Source organism: Betta splendens, chromosome 8 (assembly GCF_900634795.4).
Source record: "Betta splendens chromosome 8, fBetSpl5.4, whole genome shotgun sequence".
NCBI classification, from domain to species: domain Eukaryota; kingdom Metazoa; phylum Chordata; class Actinopteri; order Anabantiformes; family Osphronemidae; genus Betta; species Betta splendens.
In genome coordinates this window covers 1,129,969-1,154,040 of record NC_040888.2, presented here as the reverse complement: position 1 = coordinate 1,154,040, position 24,072 = coordinate 1,129,969, and the positions used below count along the sequence as shown (strand labels likewise).

Below are 24,072 nucleotides of genomic sequence, written 5' to 3'. Positions count from 1 at the left end.
TTTTTTTGCGTGTTTATGTCGTTGCCTCGTATTTTATACTGTATTTCATGTTGTTGATGCATCGGGTGTGTTGCCTGTATGCGCTATAGCTCCCACGTACCTCATCTGTTACACCAGCTCTAATGTCATTTTTCAGCTTACGCTTTGTTTTACTGGTGTTCATTAAACACTTTGAAGGCGACTAATGCAATGGCGACATCTGGTGTCTATGGTAAGACATGTTTGCTAAATGCTAAATTATGATTATCATAATGTTAACAAATAAAAAGGTGATATTTATTTAACTCAAATACATTTATATTTTTTGGATAATGAAAATATGAATAAAAAATAAGCACAAACGTTGTTAGTAAAATCCTTACGGCCAGCAGCACAGTGACATCACTGACTTATGAGAATGTACGTGTAAACTGTTCTAAACTCTAAACTCAGTTCTAGTTCAGTTTCTTCTTGTCAAGTTGTCATGAATACATGTCGCTTGTGTTTTCTTTTTTGGTTAAAAATGACATATTGACGTTTGCGCGGTGCTGTTGGACTAAATGTGACCACGCGAGGGCAGATTGCAAAATTGATTAAATTCGAATCGAGCAGCACAAAATTAATTTATTTTTTTTTAAATAAAGTAGTTAACGTTGTACATATGATTAATTGGGGCATAAATATTATTACAATTTCTTTCATATTTTAAACAGAGCCTTTTTTGATGACGTCAAACTCGTCTTCCGCTCTCGCCCGCGGTGCAGTAAACATGGCGAACGGCTAGCGGCTAACGGAGTCGCCGTGTGCATTGATTACTGGCGGCTTTGTTTCTCTTTTTTGGCTTAAGTACTTTTGCTTTATCGCGCCGAGCGGTGCGTGTTTGGACTGGTGTGCGCTACTGGTTTATATTTGATTAAAAGGTAAAGTCGTGTTTTGTCTCTTTCTTACGCGGCCCTGTCTACAAGCGCAACCTAAGCAAGGCTAGCGTTAGCAGCTAACTTTGTAGCCGAATGCTGCACGACTTGCTAACACTTAGTTTAGACTTAAAGTGGTTTAGAATGGGCTTTCCTATTGTCTGAATATTTAAATAGTTCACAGCTTTTGGTTGGGTGCATTAAAACGAAGACAAACGTTAGACTGACTTGATTTGTTACATACATTTGCTAACAACTCGTCATAGTCGACAAGTCTCGCGGTTGTTAAATTGAGTTTGCATAGTGTTTATTTATTTTAACTATGGTACCGATTACGTAGAAGGCATATTGTGACAAGCAGATTACAAACTCTCTGCGTATGTAATGCTACAAATTCTCGCCTGAATAAAATCCACTCCACTACAAGCATTGTATTGCATTTCTCTACAAAACGTAAATATGAAATGTCTGAAATTTGGTCTGGAAGTGAACCAAATTAAATTCTAAGGTCTTTCAAGCGCTAATGTGTAGGGTACTTTTTAGACTCCATATCACGTGTAATTGCTATGATTTTTATATTTGGCAGTTTGAAAGAAACACACTGACAAAATGGGGCGGCGATCAACCTCTTCCACCAAGAGTGGGAAGTTCATGAACCCCACCGACCAAGCCAGTAAGTATACACCACCTGCTGGTTAACTTCTGAAGAACTATCTGCCTTCACAACTGTAATCCTATGTACGTCTCCCTCAGGAAAGGAGGCGAGGAAAAGGGAGCTGAAAAGGTACATGTCGTCTTAAAACATGGATGATTTTTAAACTAATCTCATTTTCAATGCATCAGTCATCTTATATGTGAATACTTTCCTTTGTTTCCTACTAGAACAAGAAGCAAAGAATGATGGTGAGAGCTGCAGTGTTGAAGATGAAGGACCCCAGACAGATCATCAGAGATATGGAGAAGCTGGATGAGATGGGTGAGGGAGCTAAAGACAAGGCTTTGTTGAACTGGCTTCTGTGTAGTCGAGTTCAGGAACTTTACTATTTCTAATTTCTCCAGGTTTGGATAGTTTTGATACTCATTCATCAATAATGAAAGACGTATTCATCTTAACTTAAACAGAGTTCAACCCCGTGCAGCAGCCCCTCCTGAATGAGAAGGTGTTGAGGGACAAGAGGAAGAAGCTGCGGGAGACATTTGAGCGCATTGTCCGTCTTTATGAGAGAGAGAATCCTGAGACATACAAAGAGCTACGCAAATTGGAACTAGACTATGAGACCAAACGAGGACAACTGGCTCTCTATTTCGACTCTGTCAAGGTGTGTTTACTCTGTCAGAATAAAAGGAAAGAGCTTCATGTAATCTGTCAGTCAGTCTTGTGAGTTAAGGATTGTAACATAGAAACCACAGGAAGCTGGTTTACATCCACATGTATTAAACAAATTAAATGTTCAAGAATATACTACCATACTAACTTATAGATGAGTTTTGATGTTTTGCATTCAAATCTTAACAAAAAGCACATTTGTGTCTTGTGAGAAAAATCTCCTTTTCTTTTTCAGAATGCAGAGTCCGTTGAGGTTGACAGTATCCCTTTGCCGGATATGCCCCATGCCCCCTCCAATATTCACATCCAGGACATCCCATTGCCAGGAGCTCAACCTCCCTCTATCCTGAAGAAAACCTCCACTTTTGGGTAAGTGTGTGTGTGTGTGTGTGTGTGTGTGTGTGTGTGTGTGTGTGTGTGTGTGTGTGTATATAATAGTTCTTGTAGTATATGGTTAAACAGACTCTTGCTATCATCTCACAGTAAAGGAACTCTGTCGACATCCTCTGGACCAATGTTGGCATCATTACCCGCTGTCCCACGTTTACCTCCTGGAAAGAAGCCCCCTGGTCCCCCACCTGGGCCTCCACCTCCACAGGTCCTGGCACTGTATGGCATTCCTTCTCGACGAGGTTATGGCACAGACGCAGGTAGGCCCAACACAAACCTTGTCTTTAAATGTGATCTCTGCCCATTATTTTCACTATAATATCAATATCAACTGTAATGCTGCTGATATTAATTTATACAAACCATTTTTTTTACAGAGCCTTCAATTCCTGGTTTAGATAAGGACTCTGCCATGGATTTGGGAAGAGATCGAGGCAGTGGCAGTGAGAGCGACAATGATCGGAATGACTTGGATGATGACGATGATAGTGATTCCGAAGAGGACAGTGAGGACGAGCGGGACAGAGGTCGAGACGGTGATCAGCGAATGAGTTTGGACAGACAGGATGATGACAGGGAAAGACAAGAGGAAAGAAATGAGAGACATTCTGGTGGGTGTTTTAGTCCACAAGAGTGCTGTTTGGGTGTAGTGAGTGTGGATTTCCCCTATAGTCTAGTTACAAATGGTAAAACAGTACAGTTTGTGCTTTCAAATCATTCTTTTTTCTTTTTTTTTTTGCCTCTTTTAGGTCGCAGTGTCCGTTTTGCTGATATGCCTGCTGAGGCACCTCGTGAGGGGAAGAGGAAGAAGAAAAGGTTGGTGAAGAAGACCAAGGCCATCACCCCCCTGCAGGCCATGATGTTAAGGATGGCGGGTACTTTACTTTTGTTACTCCTGCACTCTCAGAAAGGTTTTTTACTTTTGCTGTTCCTGATGACACAGTAATGTGTGTCTTTGACTTTTTTCAGGTCAGTCGGTTCCTGAAGAGGAGGAGGAAGAAGAGGTAGAGGAGGAGTACACAGATGAATCTGATGTCTCAGACAGTGAGGACGTGCCAACGTTAGGGGACAACCAGCCCCCACTTATGCCTAATCAGCGTCTACCCCCTCCTCCTGGGCCAGTGGGACAGCAAGGACCTCCGCACTTGCAAGGCCCACCAATGACTGGGCCTCCACCACTCGGTCCCCCACCAGCTCCTCCAATGCGACCTCCTGGTCCCCCCTCCGGTCCGCCTCCTGGCCCCCCACCAGGTTAGTCATGTGTTTGTAGCTGTAATGCTGTTAAACCTGAAGTTGTTGTGTGATTTTACTTTATCACGAAACCATCCGTCATTTAGATGATATAATCATTATGTTTAGGTGCTCCCCCGTTCTTGAGGCCTCCGGGTATGCCTGGAGCTATTAGGGGTCCAATGCCTCGTCTTCTGCCTCCTGGACCTCCACCAGGTCGACCCCCTGGCCCCCCACCAGGCCCCCCTCCCGGCCTCCCACCGGGTCCCCCACCACGAGGACCCCCACCCAGACTTCAGCCCCCTGCACCACCAGGTAGGAATATGTGCACTTACCGTTGACTTTATGTATAACTGCATATTTTCTCATGTATATGCATGAACCTGGTATTTCTTGAAAACACTTAACAAAGTGACAAATTATGTGCAGATAGCACTTCTCTACATTGTACATTATAGGTAAACAATAGTAAACTAGAGGAGTGTCTCATTAAATGCATCTGTTTGTCTGCAGGTATGCCACCACCTCCCCCAAGGGCCGGAGGACCTCCACGTCCTCTTGCCCCACCACTCTCCCTCTTCCCACCGCCTCTCAGTACCAATGTGCTCAGTGCTCCTCCCAGCATTGTCCAGCGTCAAAAAGCCCAAGGTCCTGGCCAGGATGGTCCACAGAACATGCCCCCTCCTGCTATGCCTATGCGACCAGGTGTCTTGCAGATGCCCCCTCCTCCAGGGACAGCAGCTGCAGGCTCCAATCCTGCTGGCCACCATCATACAGCCACCATTGAAAAGCGAGCCAACCTTACCTCTGTCGCAGGCGCTGCAGGCAGCCTGGCTGCCGGTGCAGGCTCTGGTGGGGCCACAATCTCTGCCAAACCCCAGATTATTAATCCTAAAGCTGAGGTCACCCGATTTGTGCCCACAGCACTAAGGGTGCGTAGGGACAAGGGCGGCGTAATGCCTGGGGCTGCAGCTGGGCCTCTGGAGAAAGCAGGGCTCGGTGTTGGAGGAAGGAGGGGAGACGATGGCATGGGAGTTGGTCATGGGCAGAAACAGCAGGCAGCAGCTCAGATGGGTTTTGTCAACCCAGGCCAGATGGGTGCTGTGACCCAGCCCAGCATGAAGACTAAGGACCAGGTGTACGAAGCCTTCATGAGGGAGATGGAGGGACTCCTTTGAGATATGAGGCCGTTGGTGGGGAAGTGTTCAGAGTACTTGTTCTCCATGTTTTCTGTGCAGACTAGTAGTTGTAGCTTTTCTCATGTTTGGCTAAATCAGCTGCTGCAGTGATCACAGCAGATTTGTCTTCATTTGATCTGGACTGATTTGATTTGTATCTACAACAGCATCCATTTATTTGACACGGTGATATATTTAATTCAAAACCATGAGCAGTAAAACACTAGACTTCAGGTTGTCTGATGTTGATATTTGTGTTTTGTTTAGGGTTTTTTTTTATCCAAGTGTCATTGACTATGAGCGGAATATGCATTTTTTTTATTGTCAGCAGTTTATTGTACTGATATCATAGTATTTGCTCATTGCAAAACAAATTACAAACAAAAATGTTAGTCAACCATCGGCAAAGTATGTCTGAAACTGAACTGCAGCTGAATAAAAACAGTTTTTACCTTGTGTTACAGTGTGATATAGATTTATGGAAACCCACTCCAATGTAATGAAAATATATGTTATACTATTTACTATTGGTTATATTAATTTGACAAAATGAGTAGTTACTTTACTGGTAGAAGTATTTGTTCTACCACCACCACCACTGAGGGGCAGAAAGGAAAACGATCAGAAATTAGTTTTTTGTGTGGTTGCAGTTTATAGAAATGTAAAAATCTAAAATCAGACTGGCTGATACAAATTTACGCTATATATTTTTACACTTACCGAGGGTCAAACTTTGTTGAAACTATCAAAACGCCATTTCCCACAATCCCCTGGGCTTAACGTGTTTCCGCTTCTGCGGAAGCTAACGACGACACGTTTGTGCGACGAGCAGCATGGCGGACGAACAGGAGAGTGTGAAGCCCGACGAAGTCGACAGTTCTGAAGGTGAAGAGGAGAACAGTCACGGTAACGGCGATGGAAATGAAGAGGTAACGAAGACCTTCAAGGATTTGGTGAGTTTGTTTCATTCACTACGAAGAAAATCCATTTTAGCAGTAGATGAGCATCGTCTTGGATTAGCTTAGCTAGCCGGGTTGTATACCAGCTAATGTAAACTGATGCACATACAAACGTTTGTCGTTGTTTGCAAAATTCGGAGAAACATTTGTAAACGTTTGAACGTAAATATGTCCGTAACCTTGACGGCGTTTGCTCGTTTCGCCTTTGACAGGGTGTTACTGAGGTTCTGTGTGACGCTTGTGATCAGCTGGGATGGAAGAGCCCGACAAAGATTCAGATAGAAGCTATACCAGTAGCTCTGCAAGGTGAGCGGTCGCTGTGACGCCTGGCAAACAGAGCTAACTGCGTTTAATGTGAACGCCAGTACCTGAGTTCATGCTGTGATGCTTGGTGAGCCAGTCTTTGCCCTTCTTCACGTTTTCTGGACAACAGGAAAGGACGTCATCGGCCTGGCAGAGACGGGTTCGGGAAAGACTGGTGCCTTTGCTCTGCCTATTCTCCAGTCGCTGCTGGCCTCCCCCCAGCGGCTTCACACCCTCGTCCTCACCCCCACCAGGGAGCTGGCATTTCAGATCTCAGAGCAGTTTGAGGCTCTAGGCTCCAGCATTGGTGTGAAGTGTGGTATGTGTCTGATTTATTCCGCTGTTTACAGAGAAGAGTGCCTGTGGCTCAGCAACTGTAATATTTCTCCTTTGTGTTGCAGCTGTTATAGTGGGAGGAATCGATATGATGTCCCAGTCTTTGGTGTTGGCTAAAAAACCTCACATTGTTATTGGTAAGAGTACAATCAGTGTTTATGATATAGATGTCAGTCATTTTATTCTAAGCTATAGGGTTTCCACAACCTTTTGATTAACTGTCAGGTACTGTTTAATGTTAATGAAAGAGTAATAAACTACGCTATCTACAAACCTCTGTAATGATGATTAGTGGTAAATACAAATGTGTCTCCAGCGACACCTGGTCGGCTCATAGACCATCTGGAGAACACCAAGGGCTTCGGCCTACGAGCTGTGAAGTTCCTGGTCATGGATGAAGCAGACAGGATCCTCAACATGGACTTTGAGACTGAGGTGAATAGTCTTTGGAAGTCTTCATTTAACTGTTCCAATAATAAACAGATATTTAAAATAAATTGAAAAGAAATCTGTTGTCAGGTGGACAAAATCTTGAAGGTGATTCCCAGAGAGAGACGCACATTCTTGTTCTCTGCCACTATGACCAAAAAGGTAAAAAACACTTGATCGCTTCTGCCTTTTTCCTACAATATTAGTAGTTAGGAAATCTAATGACTGCAAACAATAATTTCATTGCAGAGAACAATATTTTACTATTTTCATTCACATTTCTGTACAGGTCCAGAAATTACAGAGAGCTGCTCTGAAAGACCCTGTGAAATGTGCCGTTTCCACCAAATATACCACAGTAGACAAGCTGCAGCAGTACTACATCTTCATTCCATCAAAGTACAAGGTATTTAGAGGCGCATCACACGGGTGGATTGTTTTACTTAATATTGACATGTTTATTTGACATATGTTTATTGGGATGACTTCAACATCACTGAATAGATGATCAGTAGCAGAAGACGGGTCTTAACAGCACGGATCCTCCTCAGTATTTTCCGTGCTGTGGTGTTACATGTGCTGCTCGTTGCAGGACTGTTACCTGGTGTCCATCCTCAACGAGCTGGCCGGGAACTCCTTTATGATTTTCTGCGGTACGTGTAGCGGCGCCCAGCGGGTGGCACTGTTGTTGAGGAACCTCGGCATCACTGCTATCCCTCTGCATGGACAGATGAGTCAGGTAGAGCTTCAGACCAGCACACACCACCGTTTCACAGCCAGTCACTTTCTACCACTGATAAGTGTTTGGTAGTGATGTCTATTGTTTCAATGACAGCAGCATGTTGTGGGTTCCCGCTGCGTTACCAACCCCTTTATCTACACTAAAACTGGTGCAGCTCCTATCTGCTCTGGCCACAGCTCACAGTAGAAATCAGCAGGTTACTTCAGACATTTCTCCTTTGTCTGTGAAGGCAGACGTTCTCAGCTCTTAGGCCAAACCAATTCCCCAGTCGCTCACTTGGTTTTGTCATACTTCATCTGTTTTCTCCACCCCATTTGACATGAAAATGTGATCCTCAGCAGGTACACACAAGCTACTCTGCATTGTTTTTACTCAATTACTAGAATTGTAGTCTCTACAGACAATGTAATTGTATGGTTAAAGTTGTATCCATGAAGTAGCCTTTCAGTCCCTGCTGAGCGTCTCTGCTCTGTTTAACGGCATGTTCGCACCGTGGCTCATCCTCTCTGTCCAGAATAAACGTCTTGGAGCGCTTAACAAGTTCAAATCCAAGTCTCGCTCTGTGTTGTTGGCAACCGATGTGGCATCCAGAGGACTGGATATTCCTCATGTGGACTGCGTCATCAATTATGACATCCCCACTCACTCCAAGGTACTTGGTGCTGAATCTAACATCATTGGATTGTTTAATGGTTTATTTTGTTATGGATATGTGATTTGAATTGGTCTGTCCACTCTTGTAGGATTACATCCACAGAGTTGGACGAACAGCCAGAGCCGGGCGGTCTGGGAAGTCGATCACATTTGTCACTCAGTAAGAGTTGTTTAATTTTACTAATGATATTTTATTCAATTTAATACTTTTTTTATTTATTTTTTTATGTGCATTTGTTTAATGTTTGTGAATTGTTGCCTGAAGCTTCTGTGGTCAACTGCAATAACCTGACACATCCTCCACATTATCCTAGATATGACGTGGAACTTTTCCAGCGGATCGAAACTCTAATTGGAAAGAAACTGCCTGCCTTCCCTACACAGGAGGAGGAGGTGATGATGCTGGTGGAGAGAGTGAGTGAGGCGCAGAGATTTGCCAAGCTGGTAAGTCCTGTCTTTATTATAGAGGACATGAAAACCATGAGGGGCTCACAGCAATAGCTTTTGTATATTGTAAGTCAAGCATGAAATTCACTAAAATGTGGTTTTCTTCAGGAAATGAAGGAGCAGGGAGAGAAAAGGAAAAGGCCCAAAAGAGGAGATGGGGATGAGGACGACACCGAGCAAGCGAGCGGCGTGAGGAAGAAAGTGAAAGGAGGAGGTGGAGCCGTGAGGATGAGGGGTGGAGGAGCTTGGAGAGGAGGCCGACGCTGAGGCCTCCAACATTTACCCACTGTACATAACCACAACATACGTTGTCTTTACTATTGATGTAAAACGTTACGATGATGACGGCATGTTTTCCACCATTTACCATGGAAGCGAACTATTTAATTACTGCCAACACTTTGCTTGGCTTCTATACAAGTTTCCCATTTGTAATAAAATGCCACGGTAAAACCCAAAGCCCGTGTTTGTGGCTCATTTGATCCATGCTGTGGCTTTGAGACAGGGGAGGACGTGTTTTACAGGACGGACGTGTGAATTCTGCTTTAATTGGGTCAGTGGTGTAAAATAGCTGCTTGTGGTTTGTTGGGGGGTGTTTGTTAGGATTTGGACCTAATGCAGGCTGCTCCACTTATTTGTAACGTTGCAAGCAGTTGCAGTAATTATTTCCTCCTGCGTGTCATTGGTTTGCAGTAAATGGGGGTTGGTCTGTGGCAGCCAATGATGCGTGAGAGGAAGAGACGAGCCGCAAACGGAACCACGCCGTCCATCGCACGCGCACCTGGGGGGGTTTAAAGGCGTCCAGCACAAAAATGTCCTCTACTGAGTTGTTGTGACGGGTCAAACCGTCGGTTCTAAGTCTGGATCAGTTCTCAGGTGGATCCAGAGGCTCCTGAGCCGCACGGTCACTGTGCGTGAACACAGTCCATAGGCGGGAGCACCGCGGCCCGCTCCGCTCGCTGAGACCCCCCCCCCGCGCAGAGGCGGCCCCGAGCGGGGCTCAGCGGAGCGCAGACGCACGCTGCATTTCAATCGTGTGCAGCCGCTAGTCGCGTTACCAGCTCGGTGAACAGGACCCGACCGCTGCGCCGCTCACTTCCCAGGTGAGTGTCAGTCCGCGGCGGGCCGAGCGTTCCGGCGCCGCCGTGGGTGAGGGGGCGAGGACGGGGCGCCGTGGAAACTCACTTTACTGAATATTTAAAGTTAAGCAGCAACTTTTCATTCTGCGCTTGAATGACACCGCTGACGTTTTCACGCTGAGGCGTCAGGATGCTATGTAGCCGCGCTAAGCTAGCTTCATGGCACTAATTTGCCTTAAAATTAACGTTACCGTCCGCTAACGTTAATTGTACTAACGTTACTTTATTCTAACGATCGTCTCCGCAGGCTCTTTTTTACCTTCGGCTTTTACATTGTGATGTGGGGGCATTTTTTTTACATGCGCGGACTTATTTCTGCCAGTTTAGCGGGTTTATTAACCTGCTGTATTTGCGTAACGTTGATATTCGCAAACGGGACTCAGTAACTATTCGTCTTCGCTCGTTCGGCGATTTTCGGACAGTTTCGGAAGCGCAGGCCTCGTATTTGGTCCATAGGCGCATTCTTTTATTTACCATAACACCAGTACGATAAATAATAATAAACGAACCGATGACTCATTTGCTATAACGGCGCTGCAAAAAAGTAACTGATGTGAGAAACGGCCGTTACTTAGTAACGCGCTGGTTACGGCCGAGAACGCAGCGCGCTACGCACTATGCGCATTCTGCCGGGAAACGGGCTGATGGCCGCAGGAAAGCCTGCGTAAGAATGTCCAACTCGTGTCTCCGGTTTGTGCGATGTTGATGCACGGCATCGTTCAAATGTGCTATTTGTCATTAATGAACTATCGTTCAGGACCATCTGACTCATACTGGACGTATTCACTACAGGAGCAGTGCAACGTTTAGAAATAATGGTAAAAAGTAATTCCATGCCGGTCCCCTCAGATCACATACAGAGATGAGGAGTAATGACGCTCTCACAGTGTAATAATCATAATTTAAGCTACTGTTGCACTAAACATTTGTCCTTCTCTGGTCGAGAACAACGACATTCTGAGTTTGCTGAGTAGCGTTTAAATTTCACACTAATGAGAATTACTGATGAGATTTTGAAACGTTAGTTCAGTCGGCAGTCGTGTCATGTTGTAAAACTTAAAGGCAGGTGTGAAGGTTTGTTTGTTGTAGTCATTGCTTTACTTCACACTGGACAGGACAATTTGTGTTGCACTGAGCAAATACTATGATATCAGTACAATAAACTGCTGACAATAAAAAAATGCATATTCCGCTCATAGTCAATGACACTTGGATAAATAACAGAGCCGTTCCTTCATGAATTTGCCCTCGTGTGTTTCCTCTCTTGCTGCTCCACTGTTGAGCTGTTAAGGTCGGATACTACGTGAGCGCTTGCAGGCAGTGGGCGTCGCTGGACTTTTGTGTCTATCGGTGGTTCCTCTGTTCCAGGTGGCCACGTTGCTCTGGTAAACCCCAGATAATATGTCGCATCGGAGTGGGCAAGAGGACCCGGAGCGGTACCTGTTTGTGGACCGGGCCGTGGTGTACAACCCAGCCACCCAGGCCGACTGGACCGCCAAGAAGCTGGTGTGGGTGCCCTCCGAGCGCCACGGCTTCGAGGCAGCCAGCATCCGAGAGGAGAGAGGCGAGGAGGTGCTGGTGGAGCTGGCAGAGAACGGCAAGAAGGTGGTGATCAACAAGGACGACGTTCAGAAGATGAACCCGCCCAAGTTCAGCAAGGTGGAGGACATGGCGGAGCTCACCTGCCTGAACGAGGCCTCTGTGCTGCACAACCTGAAGGACCGTTACTACTCTGGACTCATATACGTGAGTGATTTAGACTTGGACCCTTTAGAGAGTGTCTGTGTTTTTGTACCGCTTTATATTTCCCTCACAGGGAATGATTAACCACAGGTCACAGACCCCCTGGTTCTCACAGCTGTGGACTGAATTTCACGCCGAGCCGACATGAAAGACACAGAAAGTTATGAGGCTCTTTTCTGCAGCTTGTTGTAGCTGCTTGTCTTTAACATGAATATGTGAGAGTGGGAGCTGATATTTATCATATTGAGTTTTTCCACTTTACCATTGCCAGACGGCCCCCACTGGATTTTCGGTTATTACCCCCTATGCCTCTTCCATAAACACTGCTGCTTTCAGTTTGTTTGTCCTGCTCTGAGCTCCTACATGAGACGGTCAGACCTTTCTCGCTTCTCTGGGCCAGTAAAACTGAAAAAACATATTTTAGCTTTATGCCTTTAAGGACGTGTACACTGACACAGATCAGTTTCAAGTCAGACACCAAGTCGAGTGCTGCCAATGTCTACAAAAGCCTTTATCACGTTTAAACGATCACTTTCCTTGATCCATGTGTGAAATGTGTCTATTTAGTTTTATTGAACCAAGTATTGAATGTGACTGTGAAGTTTCTAATGATCTCCATCGCTGCAAAGTCGTCCTCATAATCCAGTTGCAGTACAGATGCAGCAGCTCTCTGTTCTAGTTGTGATCTTGACCCATTTAGTGACATGTTTTCCAGGAATAGCATGTGGGTTGGTCACTGGCAGATGCCTCTGATTGTGGAACGGTGGAATTGTTGCATTTAGATTTTATCACCCTTAAAATATAAAATTTCCCATATGTTTTGTATTAACATGTGGGCTTCCCCAGTGCTTTCCTAGATTCCTCTGACTTCTCTCTCACATACCATAGTGTCATGCTCTCTGCTTTTTCCTGGTTCAGATCTGCCTCGGCGCTTCCTAATTTGCCTCTTGTCTAAGAGAAATTGAAAGCATGTGTGAGTGTTTTTTTCTATTAAGCGGAGAACGTTGCCGTTTCGTGGCTGTGCTCTAACCCTGTCCAGTGTATTTGCTTTACCCCCTGACAGGGCTGTTGCTTTAGCTGCAGACATGTTCTAATGCCTTCCCCAGGCTGTGTTCTTAGTTGAGGTGATTGGGAAGACACATTGTGGACGTTCTAGAGTCTGTATTAAGGAGCTGGTATTGAGGAGGCTCACGTTCTTCTACACTGTCTAAACCAACACTGGACAGAAAATATTAGATAACACTGTGTAATCGTGAAGGAACATTTGTTCCTAAACAGAGCATGAATCACAAATTGGGCTTTCGAAGCACCTGCTGTGTTCGATGAGACACGGATCAGTTATTCCACGGCCTGATTCATGCTTCCTGTGTGAGAATCTGTGGCATTAGCATGTGCCTCCATGTTACTGGTGGAAAGGATGGAGCCTGTCCTTCAGCATCAAGCAGAACTCCCTCCTACGTCCGTGTGTGTTACACACATCTTACTCAGGCTAGCACTGCATTTTCAGGCTCCTATCGCTCTGTGTTGGCCTGATCAGCAGCTTTCTGCCTTTGAGGAAAATCACAGACTAACCACAGTGTTGCACACCAGTCTTCACCGCGCTAGTGGGGCTACAAGCAGGCTTTTGTGTTGTTAGATAAGCCTCAGCTGTCAGAAGGCCTCAGCATTCCTTCATGGCGAACCAACGTGTGTGTGTGTGTGTGTGTGTGTGTGTGTGTGTGTGTGTGTGTGTGTGTGTGTGTGTGTGTGTGTGTGTGTGTGTGTGCGTCTGTCTGTCTGTCTGTCTGTCTGTCTGTCTGTCTGTCTGTCTGTCTGTCTGTCTCATGTCTGTCTGTTGGTCTGTCTGCCTGTCTGTCTGTTGGTCTGTCTCCTGTCTGTATGTCTGTCTCCTGTCTGTCTGTCTGTCTGTCTGTCTGTCTCCTGTCTGTCCATCGGTCTGCCTGTTTGTCTGTCTCCTGCCTGTCTGTCTGCCTGCCTGTCTGGCTGTGTGTCTGTTGGTCTCTTTGTCTGTCTGTCTGTCTGTCTGTCTGCCTGTCTGTCTGTCTGTCTCCTGCCTGTCTGTCTGTCTGTGTCTGTCTGTCTGCCTGCCTGTCTGTCTCATGTCTGTCTCCTGCCTGTCTGTCTGTCTGTCTGCCTGCCTGCCTGTCTGTCTGTCTGTCTCCTGTCTGTCTGTCTGTCTGTCTCCTGTCTGTGTGTGTGCCTGTCTGTCTATCTGTTGGTCTCTTTATCAGTCTGTCTCCTGTCTGTCTCCTGTCTGTCTGTCTCCTGTCTGTCTGTCTCCTGTCTGTCCGTCTGTCTCCTGTTTGTCTGTCTCCTGCCTGTCTGTCTCCTGTCTGTCTGTCTGCCTGCCTGTCTGGCTGTCTGTCTGTTGGTCTCTTTATCTGTCTGTCTGTCTGTCTGTCTGTCTGTCTGTCTGTCTGTCTGTCTGTCTGTCTGTCTGTCTCATGTCTGTCTCCTGTCTGTCTGTCTGCCTGTCTGTCTGTCTCATGTCTGCCTGCCTGCCTGTCTGTCTGTCTGTCTGTCTGTCTGTCTGTCTGTCTGTCTCCTGTCTGTCTGTCTGTCTGTCTCCTGTCTGTGTGTGTGCCTGTCTGTCTGTCTGTTGGTCTCTTTATCAGTCTGTCTCCTGTCTGTCTGTCTCCTGTCTGTCTGTCTCCTGTCTGTCCGTCTGTCTCTGTCTCCTGTCTGTCTGTCTCCTGTCTGTCCATCTGTCTGCCGGTTTGTCTGTCTCCTGTCTGTCTGCCTGCCTGTCTGGCTGTCTGTCTGTTGGTCTCTTTATCTGTCTGTCTGCCTGTCTGTCTGCCTGTCTGTCTCCTGTCTGTCTGTCTGTCCATCTGTCTGCCGGTTTGTCTGTCTCCTGCCTGTCTGTCTCCTGTCTGTCTGTCTGATGTCTGTCTCCTGTCTGTCTCATGTCTGTCTGTCTGTCTGTCTGTCTGTCTGTCTCCTGTCTGTCTGCCTGTCTGTCTGTCTGTCTCCTGCCGCCCACTTCAGCCCTGCTGCTGCTCTGACCGTCCCAGCCAGCTCGGCTCTTTGCTGCCTTTCCCACACTCCCGCGTTAATGACTTTCTTCCTCACGTACATCTTCTTATGCACCGTTACTATGTGACTATGCCTGAGTGATCAGAGATGCCAGATGGGGTCGGCTGTTGTCTGCTGCTGTCTGTGTGCTGCTCAGCTGTTACTAGGCCATGACATCCCCACCCCTGGATCTGATTTCACAGTGGAAATATCATATGTGGAGTTAGTGGTGTACTTTGCTAGGAACACTGGTAAAATATAAGAGTGAGTAGAATGGACTTGTAGCCTACAGGCCAGGTGCTCTCTGCATGGAGCAGAGCCTCCTACTGTAGCTCCAGTTAACAGATAAGAGAGAATACATTTTTCATTAGCCTCGAAAATGGAGAGTGGAGTTAGAGTTTCAGACGGCTCTGTTTGCTGTGTGTGTGTGTGTGTGTGTGTGTGTGTGTGTGTGTGTGTGTGTGTGTGTGTGTGTGTGTGTGTGTGTGTGTGTGTGTGTGTGTGTGTGTGTGTGCTGACTGAGGCCCTCACTGTTACATAACAGCTACAGTCGTCTGTCTTCTGAGGCCTATGTCAACCTACGGCTGCTGGGTCCCTCTGTCTCTATGTCTCCGTGTCCAGCTCAGCTTTAAATGTTGTTCTAATTGTGCACATGCAGAACTTTATGCTTCAATTAGAAATGATCTGGACTTTATCGTGGTATCGATCTTCAAATGTGATAAATAACAAAGAAGGAGTTTAAAGGTTTCAGTCCACAGGGTTCTCTATTAAAAACAGGCAGACTCACACTCAAACATAGATTACTGAGCACCTCAGCTCATCCCTCTAGTGTTTCTCCTGTTTTCAAGCTCTGCAAACTCAGGTGTTCCTTGTAAATAAAACTTCAGCTATATATTGTTGTATGAGCCCAGATGGAGACAGAACAAACAAACCCGTCTGCTGCTGGCAGCAGGGAACCAGCTGCCTCTCATCCTCAAGGCCCTGAGCCACTTCAGCCTGACAACTTCTTAACAGTCATCAAACCCACATCTAAATGTGATATGAGGTGTTTTTACTGCTTAACTGTGAAAACTATATTGACATAAAATATGACTGAACTGTTCACTGAACAGCTGATTTGACTCAGGATGCTAGGTTTCATCACTGTAGTTTAGGGATCGGTGTGGACGGTCTGCCAGGGAGGCGCTGACCCGTTTGTGCACATGCTTGGCCTAATATTAGCAGTTGGTCTGAACGGGAGATGCTGAGCCCTCAATCGCAGACTGTCCACGTAGTTCACAGCATAGCTAACAACCACTCCACTATAGGACATCAAACTATTTGCAGCACTGAGCTTTTATGTTATTCTTGCACTTCATGTCGTCTCTTTTTATAATGGGCATCAATGTCTTACAGTTTAGGTTTGTGTGTTTGTGTGTCTGGTTCGGAGCTGCAGCTTCTCTTTGTTCCTTGCTGCATATTGTATGTGTAAATGTTTGCTTCTGTAATTACAGACATACTCTGGCCTCTTCTGTGTGGTCATCAACCCGTACAAGAACCTGCCCATCTATTCAGAGAACATCATTGAGATGTACAGAGGGAAGAAGAGGCACGAGATGCCTCCACACATCTACGCCATTTCAGAGACGGCGTACCGCTGCATGCTCCAAGGTACGGCAAAGCTAAACCTGAGTGCTTTCAGTGTGTTACAGTGTGTTACAGTGGAGTCATCCATTCAAATGAGCTATGATTCGCATCAAGGGTTGTTTAACCGGTCAACAGGCGACCTGTTGATGTTGTTGTTCCCTTACGTCTGCAAAAGTCCATCGTCTCTGGCGCCTGGTAAAGGTTAACATGAACCTTTTGACCTAAGCTTCAGTTAAGCTAAGCTTAAGTTTTCTTTCCTAAATGAAGAAAAGGCTGAGGAGATAGTGAGCCTGACCTGCATTTGTTCGTCTTTTTGCTTCGCTTTTGGTTTCACTGTCATTTACTTTGACAGTGAACCCACGTATTCAGACTTTTTCTGAGTCCCAGCTGCAGCTGTAAAGTGTCTGGCTGATGTGCCATGGGCTCCCTGTCATTAGCTCAGCTGGCTGCGTGTCCTCAGCATCTCATCCTGCTGTCAGCATGCAGCATGTTGGCGTCTCTAGTCCCACCTTTTTTCATTCATTTCATTTCACTTTCCAGCTTTTCATACCATGCTTTGCTAAATTCCCGGCACTGAGTCATGGTCCGGTTGTCACCATGCAGCGCGTTGCTGGACCTCTGAGCAGAGTCACGTGTGACTGAAACAACCTTCCCCGCTGTTTGAAATAAAGGGGTCACTTGGAGACAGGCTGGCAGCAGTGACATACTTTCATGTGCTTATTGATTGAATCTCTGTCAGTGTACCTAATTTGCCTAGTTTCCCATTGAGGGGGAATAAAGCTGTATCCTTTAACTCCCTAGAAATGTCAGTCTATTTAGAGTGTCCCACACTTGCTTTCATTAGTGAAGCTAGCCTCTCGTCATACCACCTTTCCCTGCTTCCCGTCAGTTTGTTGAGCCAGAGGAACATTCCCCACAAACGTGGAGCCGGTTCTGTCGCCTGCAATGAGACGCAGGCTGCGGCGCTGCTGGGACCGTGTGGTGGTCCAGTCCGCTTTGTGGCGTCGTACTGTCAAACACAGGAGGAGTCCAGTTCCTCATCGCTCCTCCGCCAGGAAGCAGCCAGCGTTGCCATGGTTACGCCTCAGTTTAACGGACTGTGTTGTGTGGAACAGTATCGGACTCCTTTTTCTCCTCTGTCAGATGTCAGACTTACTTGCTGGCAGATGTCCACGCTTCCTGTGTCTGCGTGAGTCTTTGGTTTTGTGTATTTACAGTCTCCATTCAGTTTTTCACTGATCCTATTAGGTCGACGGTTGTTTCTGGCACACGCTGTTATAGAGATTAGTCAGAGTTACACTCTGGGTTGTACAGTATGATTATAACAACTCTTTCTCAAGAAGCTTTAGGCTTGGCCTTATTCTCTAAGGTAAAAATAACCAATAACACTTCATGAAGCACACATACACACATGCTGGTGTATCGGTTTACAGTCTGATGAGAGAAAAGCACACACACAGAGTGAGAACTCTCAGGAATCATATCTTATTCCAGCGGGTTATTATGGCGCATTATCTAGTGGTGTTGTACCTGACAAAGGTTCACTCCCGTTTCCACCTGGCATCAGGTGTAGAGAGGGGTTCAGCCAGGACCCAACCAGGCAGCTTCATCTCAGCCAACTAATAAAGCACTTTGTTCTTGAATCTTAGCTAAGATTACACTTAACCGTAGAAACCAGAAGTTTGATTCATCAGGCTTCGAAGATCAAACAGTTAAAACATCAGTCAGAAAAGTGAAACGTGTCTTTAAACACTGCAGATGGAAAACCAGCCAGTGGAAAGACATGAATCCTGAAGGGGCCGATGTAAGACCTGAAAGTATAGGATGGAGAAAGAAGGCAAAAGGGAGCGAGCAGCAGAGAAGGGGGTGAGGCAGAAGCTAGAGGGGTCAGAGTGATGGGGGAGAAGAGGAGAAGTACAAGGGAAAGGCCGAGGGGGCGGCCGGCATTGTGCCTCACAATAGGGGCTTTGTGCACTTTGTGCAGTGTGGAGGGGGCTGGGACCAGGGCTGTGAGTGCAGACGGGAGGCCTGGAGCTGAGCTCTGCCTGGAAATGAGGCCTCCTGCTGGGGCAGCGAGGGCTGGAGAGAGGCTGAGGGCACACCAGGCCTGAGTGACAAGACAGGTGTGTGTCTGTGTCTGTCGTGTGTGTTTGTCGTCCGTGTGCGTGTGTGTCTGTGTCTGTCGTGTGCGTCTGTCTCTGTGTCGGGACTTTTCCTGGTCTTCAGGAGGAACATGTGCTCCTCCTGATGACGGATGGGAGCGCCTGTAGAAGCGTACGCTGTCTCCCAGTCACTCAGATGCACATGGGCAGATGTGTTCCTAATGACAGGCAGCTGTGGAATTCATGCAGAATAGAATCATATTGTGTTCAGGGCTCGTATATCAGGGCAGATTTATTATTCACACGTCCACATGTAGACATGTTTCCTTCCAAGTGAAGAATTAGAAAAGCTGTTTTGTGTGAGTCAGGCAGTAATCGGTGACTGAGCTTCAGGTGAAGCAGCTCATCTGCTCCTCAGCCAGTGGCTGTGTGCACGTGTGGTGTTGTGTGGAGATGCATCGCCCTCGTTCCAGGGGAGCGCTGTCATGGGACGACACACCTGAGCGCCCTCACACTGACACCGTCCAGCTGCAGGTTGGAGCGGAAGGCGGCCAGTCCACTCTGCCACACATTAATGAGCAACTGATGACATGTGTTTATTAATCTGGAAACTGATTCACAAAGGTCTGCTGCTCATCCAAGACTGTGGGTCATATTAAGTAGAGCTGTAACAGGAGTTGAGTTTCATTTTCCCTGTCTCGTAACTTTCCTGTATTTGCCGTCAGGTAGAATGTGTTGTATGATTCCATGGACCCAGACTGGCTGTTGCTCTGTCCCCTCTGTGACCAAACCTCTGCTCCCCATTGTTTGTCTGGATTCCTGTGGGGCTGCAGAGCTCAGCAGTGCGATGCTGGAGGTGCCAGCGTAAACACACCCAGCGGCCGCGTCCTGTTAGCTCATGGCAGCACTAGCCATCACAAAGGAGCACTGTGGCCCCAGCCAGCGGCTGACATCTGCAATCGATTACGCTGCCAAATACTTTCTGCCGTATCTCCCACAACTGCTTTCACTCCCCTCTCATTGGCTGAGGGCAACACCCAGCAGCACAGGGCTAATTTTACCCTGTGTGTAGACATTGTGTTGTGCAGAACTTACATTCTGCTACAGAGATTTGGAAAGGTTCACTAACATAGTGTTAAATGAATAATGACACAGTAAAATATGCCGTATAGTGATTTTTCATGATTCCCAGTATTTGAGGCTTGTATCATAAAAGGATTAGAGTGCAGGCTTAACTTTGGCGCTTCATGGTATTAAATAAACACTGGAGTAGAGATGCTGTGTTTTTAATGGTTACTGTGATTGTAATGTGTAATTGTCACATTAGCTTATCAGCCTCTTACCTCATGTGTTCCACAGGAGAGGTTACACATTTTATCCCTTCTGGCAAAGAACATCTCAGCTTGATCCTCGGCTGTAAAAGCTCAGACACTGATGAAGAAGGAAAACATTGGAATTGAAAAAGCATCAGAAATGCAGTGGAATCGAATCAGTCTGCTGAGGATGGTTTAGATTAAAGACAACTGACTTGACTCTAATGAGTCTGTGATGGAATCTGTTTGCAGACGGATGAGTAGCGGCTGTGCTTGTGGACAACGTCCTGCTCCTCGGTCCTCTACCAGCCACGTCCCACCGGATGCTGCGCTTTCTCTCCCGTTGACACTCAGATGGTTTCTATCAGCCATATAGCTGGCACGTATGTTCAGCCTAGACTAGAGCTGTGGTCCATGGAATACACATATTCAGTTTCAAAGAGATTTCTAATTAGGCCAAGTGTGTTTACCACAGCAGTCCATGAACAACATGTGAAACCTGGCGCGGGTCCTTCTCCCCCTCTGGTGCTTAGTCGTTCTCCATACCCCTCTTTTTCCCCTCACACACTTTTTTCATTTCACCCCTGCGTCAGAAGCATTTGAAAAATGTGCTTTGTGGGACGTAGGAAAGGAAGGAGTCCGAGAGCCCGTCTGAAGGCTGTGTGTAGGAAACAGGCCAGACACTGAGCTAACGAGGCCAACACGAGATCCCAATGCTTCGAACGCTGCTCTAACGGATGAGCACCAGGTTTGATTCATTCAACCTGTGTGGAAAATTAACACCAGCTCCATTGACTCACAGGCCTTTAGAGAGATTTATTAAAACCTCAGTTTGACTCTGACAGAATGAGTGTAGAAGCGTCAGTACGACTCTCACCGCTTCATGTTGGACAGTAGCATGTGACGCTCTGCTGCTGTTATCATTACATAACCACAGTTATTGGGTGGATGTTATTACCTAGAAACCCATTAGCATGTAGACGCTCTGCTCCTCTATATGAGGACATGACCGTGTCTAGGAATGAGCCATCATTGCTTTGGCATCACAGAGTAACTCCTCTGATCACAATCAAATCACAATCAGATGGAACCAAGCTCAGGTTGAGTCTCTGTCATCTGTGACCTGCCACAGATTCTCCACAGACGTCATAATGTTTAGTCTTGTGTATCTGTACCTCGTGAAGCTTTGGAGCGCTGGTACAGTCGGCGCAGAGAATCAGAGTCAGAGAATGAGACACTCAAAGGGCGAACATGCTGCCTGACTGGAAGCTCTAGGTGTAAATGACTTAAATCAGCATCACTGCTGCCTTCACACGCCGCTGTCATTTAGAGCGGGTGGAACCAGTGCCCAATCCATGATGACGGCCTATTCCTGTCTGTGATGTCAGCGGCCGACTGTTATCACTATGCTGAAGCCGAGTCAGAAGTGCTAAAACATCCTGAGGACTGCGTCCCAGGATGTCAGCGAGGCAGACTGTATTTATAGCTGGGGAACTTCTTCCCTGCCTGCTCCATTGTCTCGCTCCAATAGCCGTTTCCCTTCTCTCCTCTTCATTCTTCTATCTGGTCCCTTCCCTTCACACCCTGCTGTCCTCATCTGGGCTACATATACTAATACTGCATTACTATCTGCTGTTGTACTGCCACACAGTGGAACTGCAGGATTTCAAGGAACACTTGTGATCACGATGAAACACTTCTGGTAGTAATAAGTGAAAACAGGCTGGCTTTGCATTTCCCCTTAATGTCACCTCTGCCTGCTGAAAACAACGCCTGTTCCACACCCAAGTGGCCCCAGTGCTGTTTGGGAGGGGAACCAGGGCATTGACATTCCACCACACACACAGAATGCCAAAATGGCAGCTGGTCCCACAGCATGACTGTGAGTGATGCAAATGGCTGTGCGTTAAAGTAAATGCAGTAGAAGGTTCAGTACATTAAAACCTGGCACTGACCTGTTGAAATCGTCACTGACTAATGTCCTGAAGCACATTGACAGTCAGAAGTAAAGTCTGAAATGCTTTAGTAACTGCTGCCTCCTCTCAGCTGCTAGAGAGAAGGTGCAAATACATCAAATAAAGACCTAACGCACATTAAAACAGGGCTCGTAGTTGTGTTTGTCTGGTCCAGAGTTCTGCTGGATGATGGAGCGTGTTATTCTGCCTCGGCTTCTGTGTTTCACTTGTGTCTTATCCTAATCGTTACAGAAGTTACACAGAGCACTTCCCACATCAGGCCCACTGCTACTTCCTCTGTCTGGGAATGTGAATGAGCTCTGTCTCACTTTGCTCCTTGGGGTTTAAGTGGGTCTGGATTGTGTTCTCCTGGCGTTCTGGCCTTTGTGTGCGAGCACGTTGCCCTTGTTACACTACATTATCTATGCGCTAATGCAGTTACCATATTCCTCTAGGGAGCTGTGAGTGTGGAGCTGGGAGTAACTCTTACCATATGTAACAGTAGTTTATGAGCGAGCGCTCGCTGGCTATCACTCAGGAGTTCTCGTGTGTGAAGTGGTCGCCGTGGCTCCAGGTTTTTCCCCGTGTGCAGTTGAATTTTATAACTCCTTTTATGAAACAAATAGTGGGAGCTAGAGATGCAGCGTGGAAAAAATCATTCAGTTATAGTTATTTCCAGCTGCAAAGACCCCAGAAGGAGGAAAAGGATGACTAACTGGCTTTGTTCTGTCCGTATGTTCTTCAGGGGAACCTTGTGCAGCTTGATGATGGTCAGAGCAGCTGAAACGACTGGTGTCAGTTTTTCCCCTGTTTTCAGTGTTCTCGTATGTATAAAGCTGATGGTACAAGAGATTTCAACGCAGGTTTGAGCTGTTGAAGAGGGTGAATGTAATTGTCAATTGTTTGACAGCAGCTGAGTCACATGCACAAAATTAACATTTAATCAACACTTAGCCTCAATTAGTCTGCACAGTCTGGGCCACGCTGGGCACCGGAGGCTCGGTGTTTGCCCTCGCTCCTAAATGAGCTAATCTGTTAAACTGACTGGTTCTGGTTGTGTACAGCTTCAAAAACAGGACGGGGACGGAGTCGCAGGCGGGAGCCGTGTCGTGGTTGCACCGGGTTAAACAAGCCTGATAAAAGGGGTTCTGGTTACGACTGGGGCCTTTGTGGAGAACGGGGAGAGGGGGAATGCGCTGGAATGTGAAGAATGAGGTTCGTTTAATCCTCATGGGGATCAGTTATTAGCAGCAGGGGAAACTGTAGCGCTGCACACACCAGGGGAACGTCACGCGTTCCCTCTTTGCTTCGGTTTGACGTGACAAGTGAACTTTACATTAGGCTCAGACGTGTCTGAGGTCTTTCTCCAAGGCCTGGAAACGGCCCCAATGTCATCAGATGCGTCCGTTTTTAGAGCTGCCTGCTCTCATTTTAAAGTCGAGCTGGAGTATTTCACCCTTTAGTAAACTGTTGCAGCACTAATTGAGCTGAGAAATGCATTTTCCTGTGCTGTCATTTAAACCCGCATGTTACTGTAAGAACAGAGACTCAACTGTGGTCTAACCTAAAGCCTGATGGATGAATGGGCTAACTTATTTCCATCTCCTATTAACATCACCTATATGACTGGCTGTGAGTTGTTATGGGGTGATAAGGTGATCAAATTAAAACCAGATGCTGGCGGTGAAGAGTGGGTTTTGTTTCAGTGAGATCTCACACTTTAGTAGTCTGAGTAATCTGGCTTTGCACCATTCATGGGGTGAAAAGGGAAATGAGAGCAACGGAGAGAGGGAACACAAAGGGGCTAAAGATTTAGCGAGGCAGTAATGAGCAACTGGAAGAGAAAAGCATGTTTAGTGTGATTGGTCCACCTACGCCCAGGCAGCATGGCATCCTGGGTAAACAGACCCAGCAGTTAGTTACTGTGGTGATGCAGGAAGCAGCAGCTCCCAAAAGAGCCGAGATGGCAGCGTCGTCCAGATGGATGCACAGGGTATGAACAGAAGCAGCTCAAAGCCATGGGAGGCGACCTTTACTCAAACAACTGCAGTCTGAAGCTAACACACACATTAGAATGGTACTACAATATTCACACAGAGCTGAGAAGCAGCAGGATAGAGACACATTGCTAACATGTTCAGTATAAAGCACCATTCTGCTGTGGCTGTCACTATTTCTAACACTGGTAAAGTACCACATTACATTATAATCGACCCTTTGAAACAAAGTGAACAAAGACTTGCTGATTATGAAACCCAAACACTGGCCTTTTACCTTCTCCAAGCTTCACA

General features: G+C 46.6%; 3 protein-coding genes across 7 annotated transcripts in view; all 3 read left to right on the top strand.

Moving 5' to 3' along the window:
* Nucleotides 1-718: 718 nt before the first annotated feature.
* LOC114860171 (WW domain-binding protein 11) lies at nt 719-5,474 on the top strand. Its single transcript, XM_029158559.3, has 12 exons — nt 719-899; nt 1,480-1,566; nt 1,647-1,676; nt 1,774-1,869; nt 2,016-2,212; nt 2,456-2,589; nt 2,704-2,870; nt 2,988-3,221; nt 3,360-3,485; nt 3,580-3,861; nt 3,970-4,155; nt 4,354-5,474. Exons 2-12 carry the CDS (start codon nt 1,503-1,505, stop codon nt 5,016-5,018), a joined length of 2,181 nt encoding a protein of 726 aa, XP_029014392.1. The 5' UTR covers nt 719-899; nt 1,480-1,502; the 3' UTR covers nt 5,019-5,474.
* Nucleotides 5,475-5,810: 336 nt separating this feature from the next.
* ddx47 (DEAD (Asp-Glu-Ala-Asp) box polypeptide 47) lies at nt 5,811-9,347 on the top strand. Its single transcript, XM_029158650.3, has 12 exons — nt 5,811-5,971; nt 6,190-6,283; nt 6,411-6,599; nt 6,682-6,753; nt 6,933-7,051; nt 7,136-7,207; nt 7,335-7,451; nt 7,638-7,784; nt 8,302-8,439; nt 8,531-8,601; nt 8,756-8,885; nt 8,997-9,347. The coding sequence occupies exons 1-12, from the start codon at nt 5,852-5,854 to the stop codon at nt 9,153-9,155; spliced, it is 1,428 nt and encodes a 475-aa protein (XP_029014483.1). The 5' UTR covers nt 5,811-5,851; the 3' UTR covers nt 9,156-9,347.
* Nucleotides 9,348-9,651: 304 nt separating this feature from the next.
* LOC114860124 (myosin-10) overlaps nt 9,652-24,072 on the top strand; it is a 31,672-nt gene continuing 17,251 nt past the window's right edge. For 4 of the 5 annotated variants that reach the window (XM_041071801.2, XM_041071799.2, XM_041071800.2 and 1 more), the window contains exons 1-3: nt 9,652-9,991; nt 11,396-11,773; nt 16,279-16,435. In XM_041071801.2, the coding sequence (XP_040927735.1) occupies nt 11,429-11,773; nt 16,279-16,435 (502 nt within the window). In that variant the 5' untranslated portion in view covers nt 9,652-9,991; nt 11,396-11,428. Of the gene's footprint in view, nt 9,992-10,073; nt 10,091-11,395; nt 11,774-16,278; nt 16,436-24,072 lie in introns of those variants that run through there. The other variant, XM_055510756.1, reaches the window with a different exon arrangement.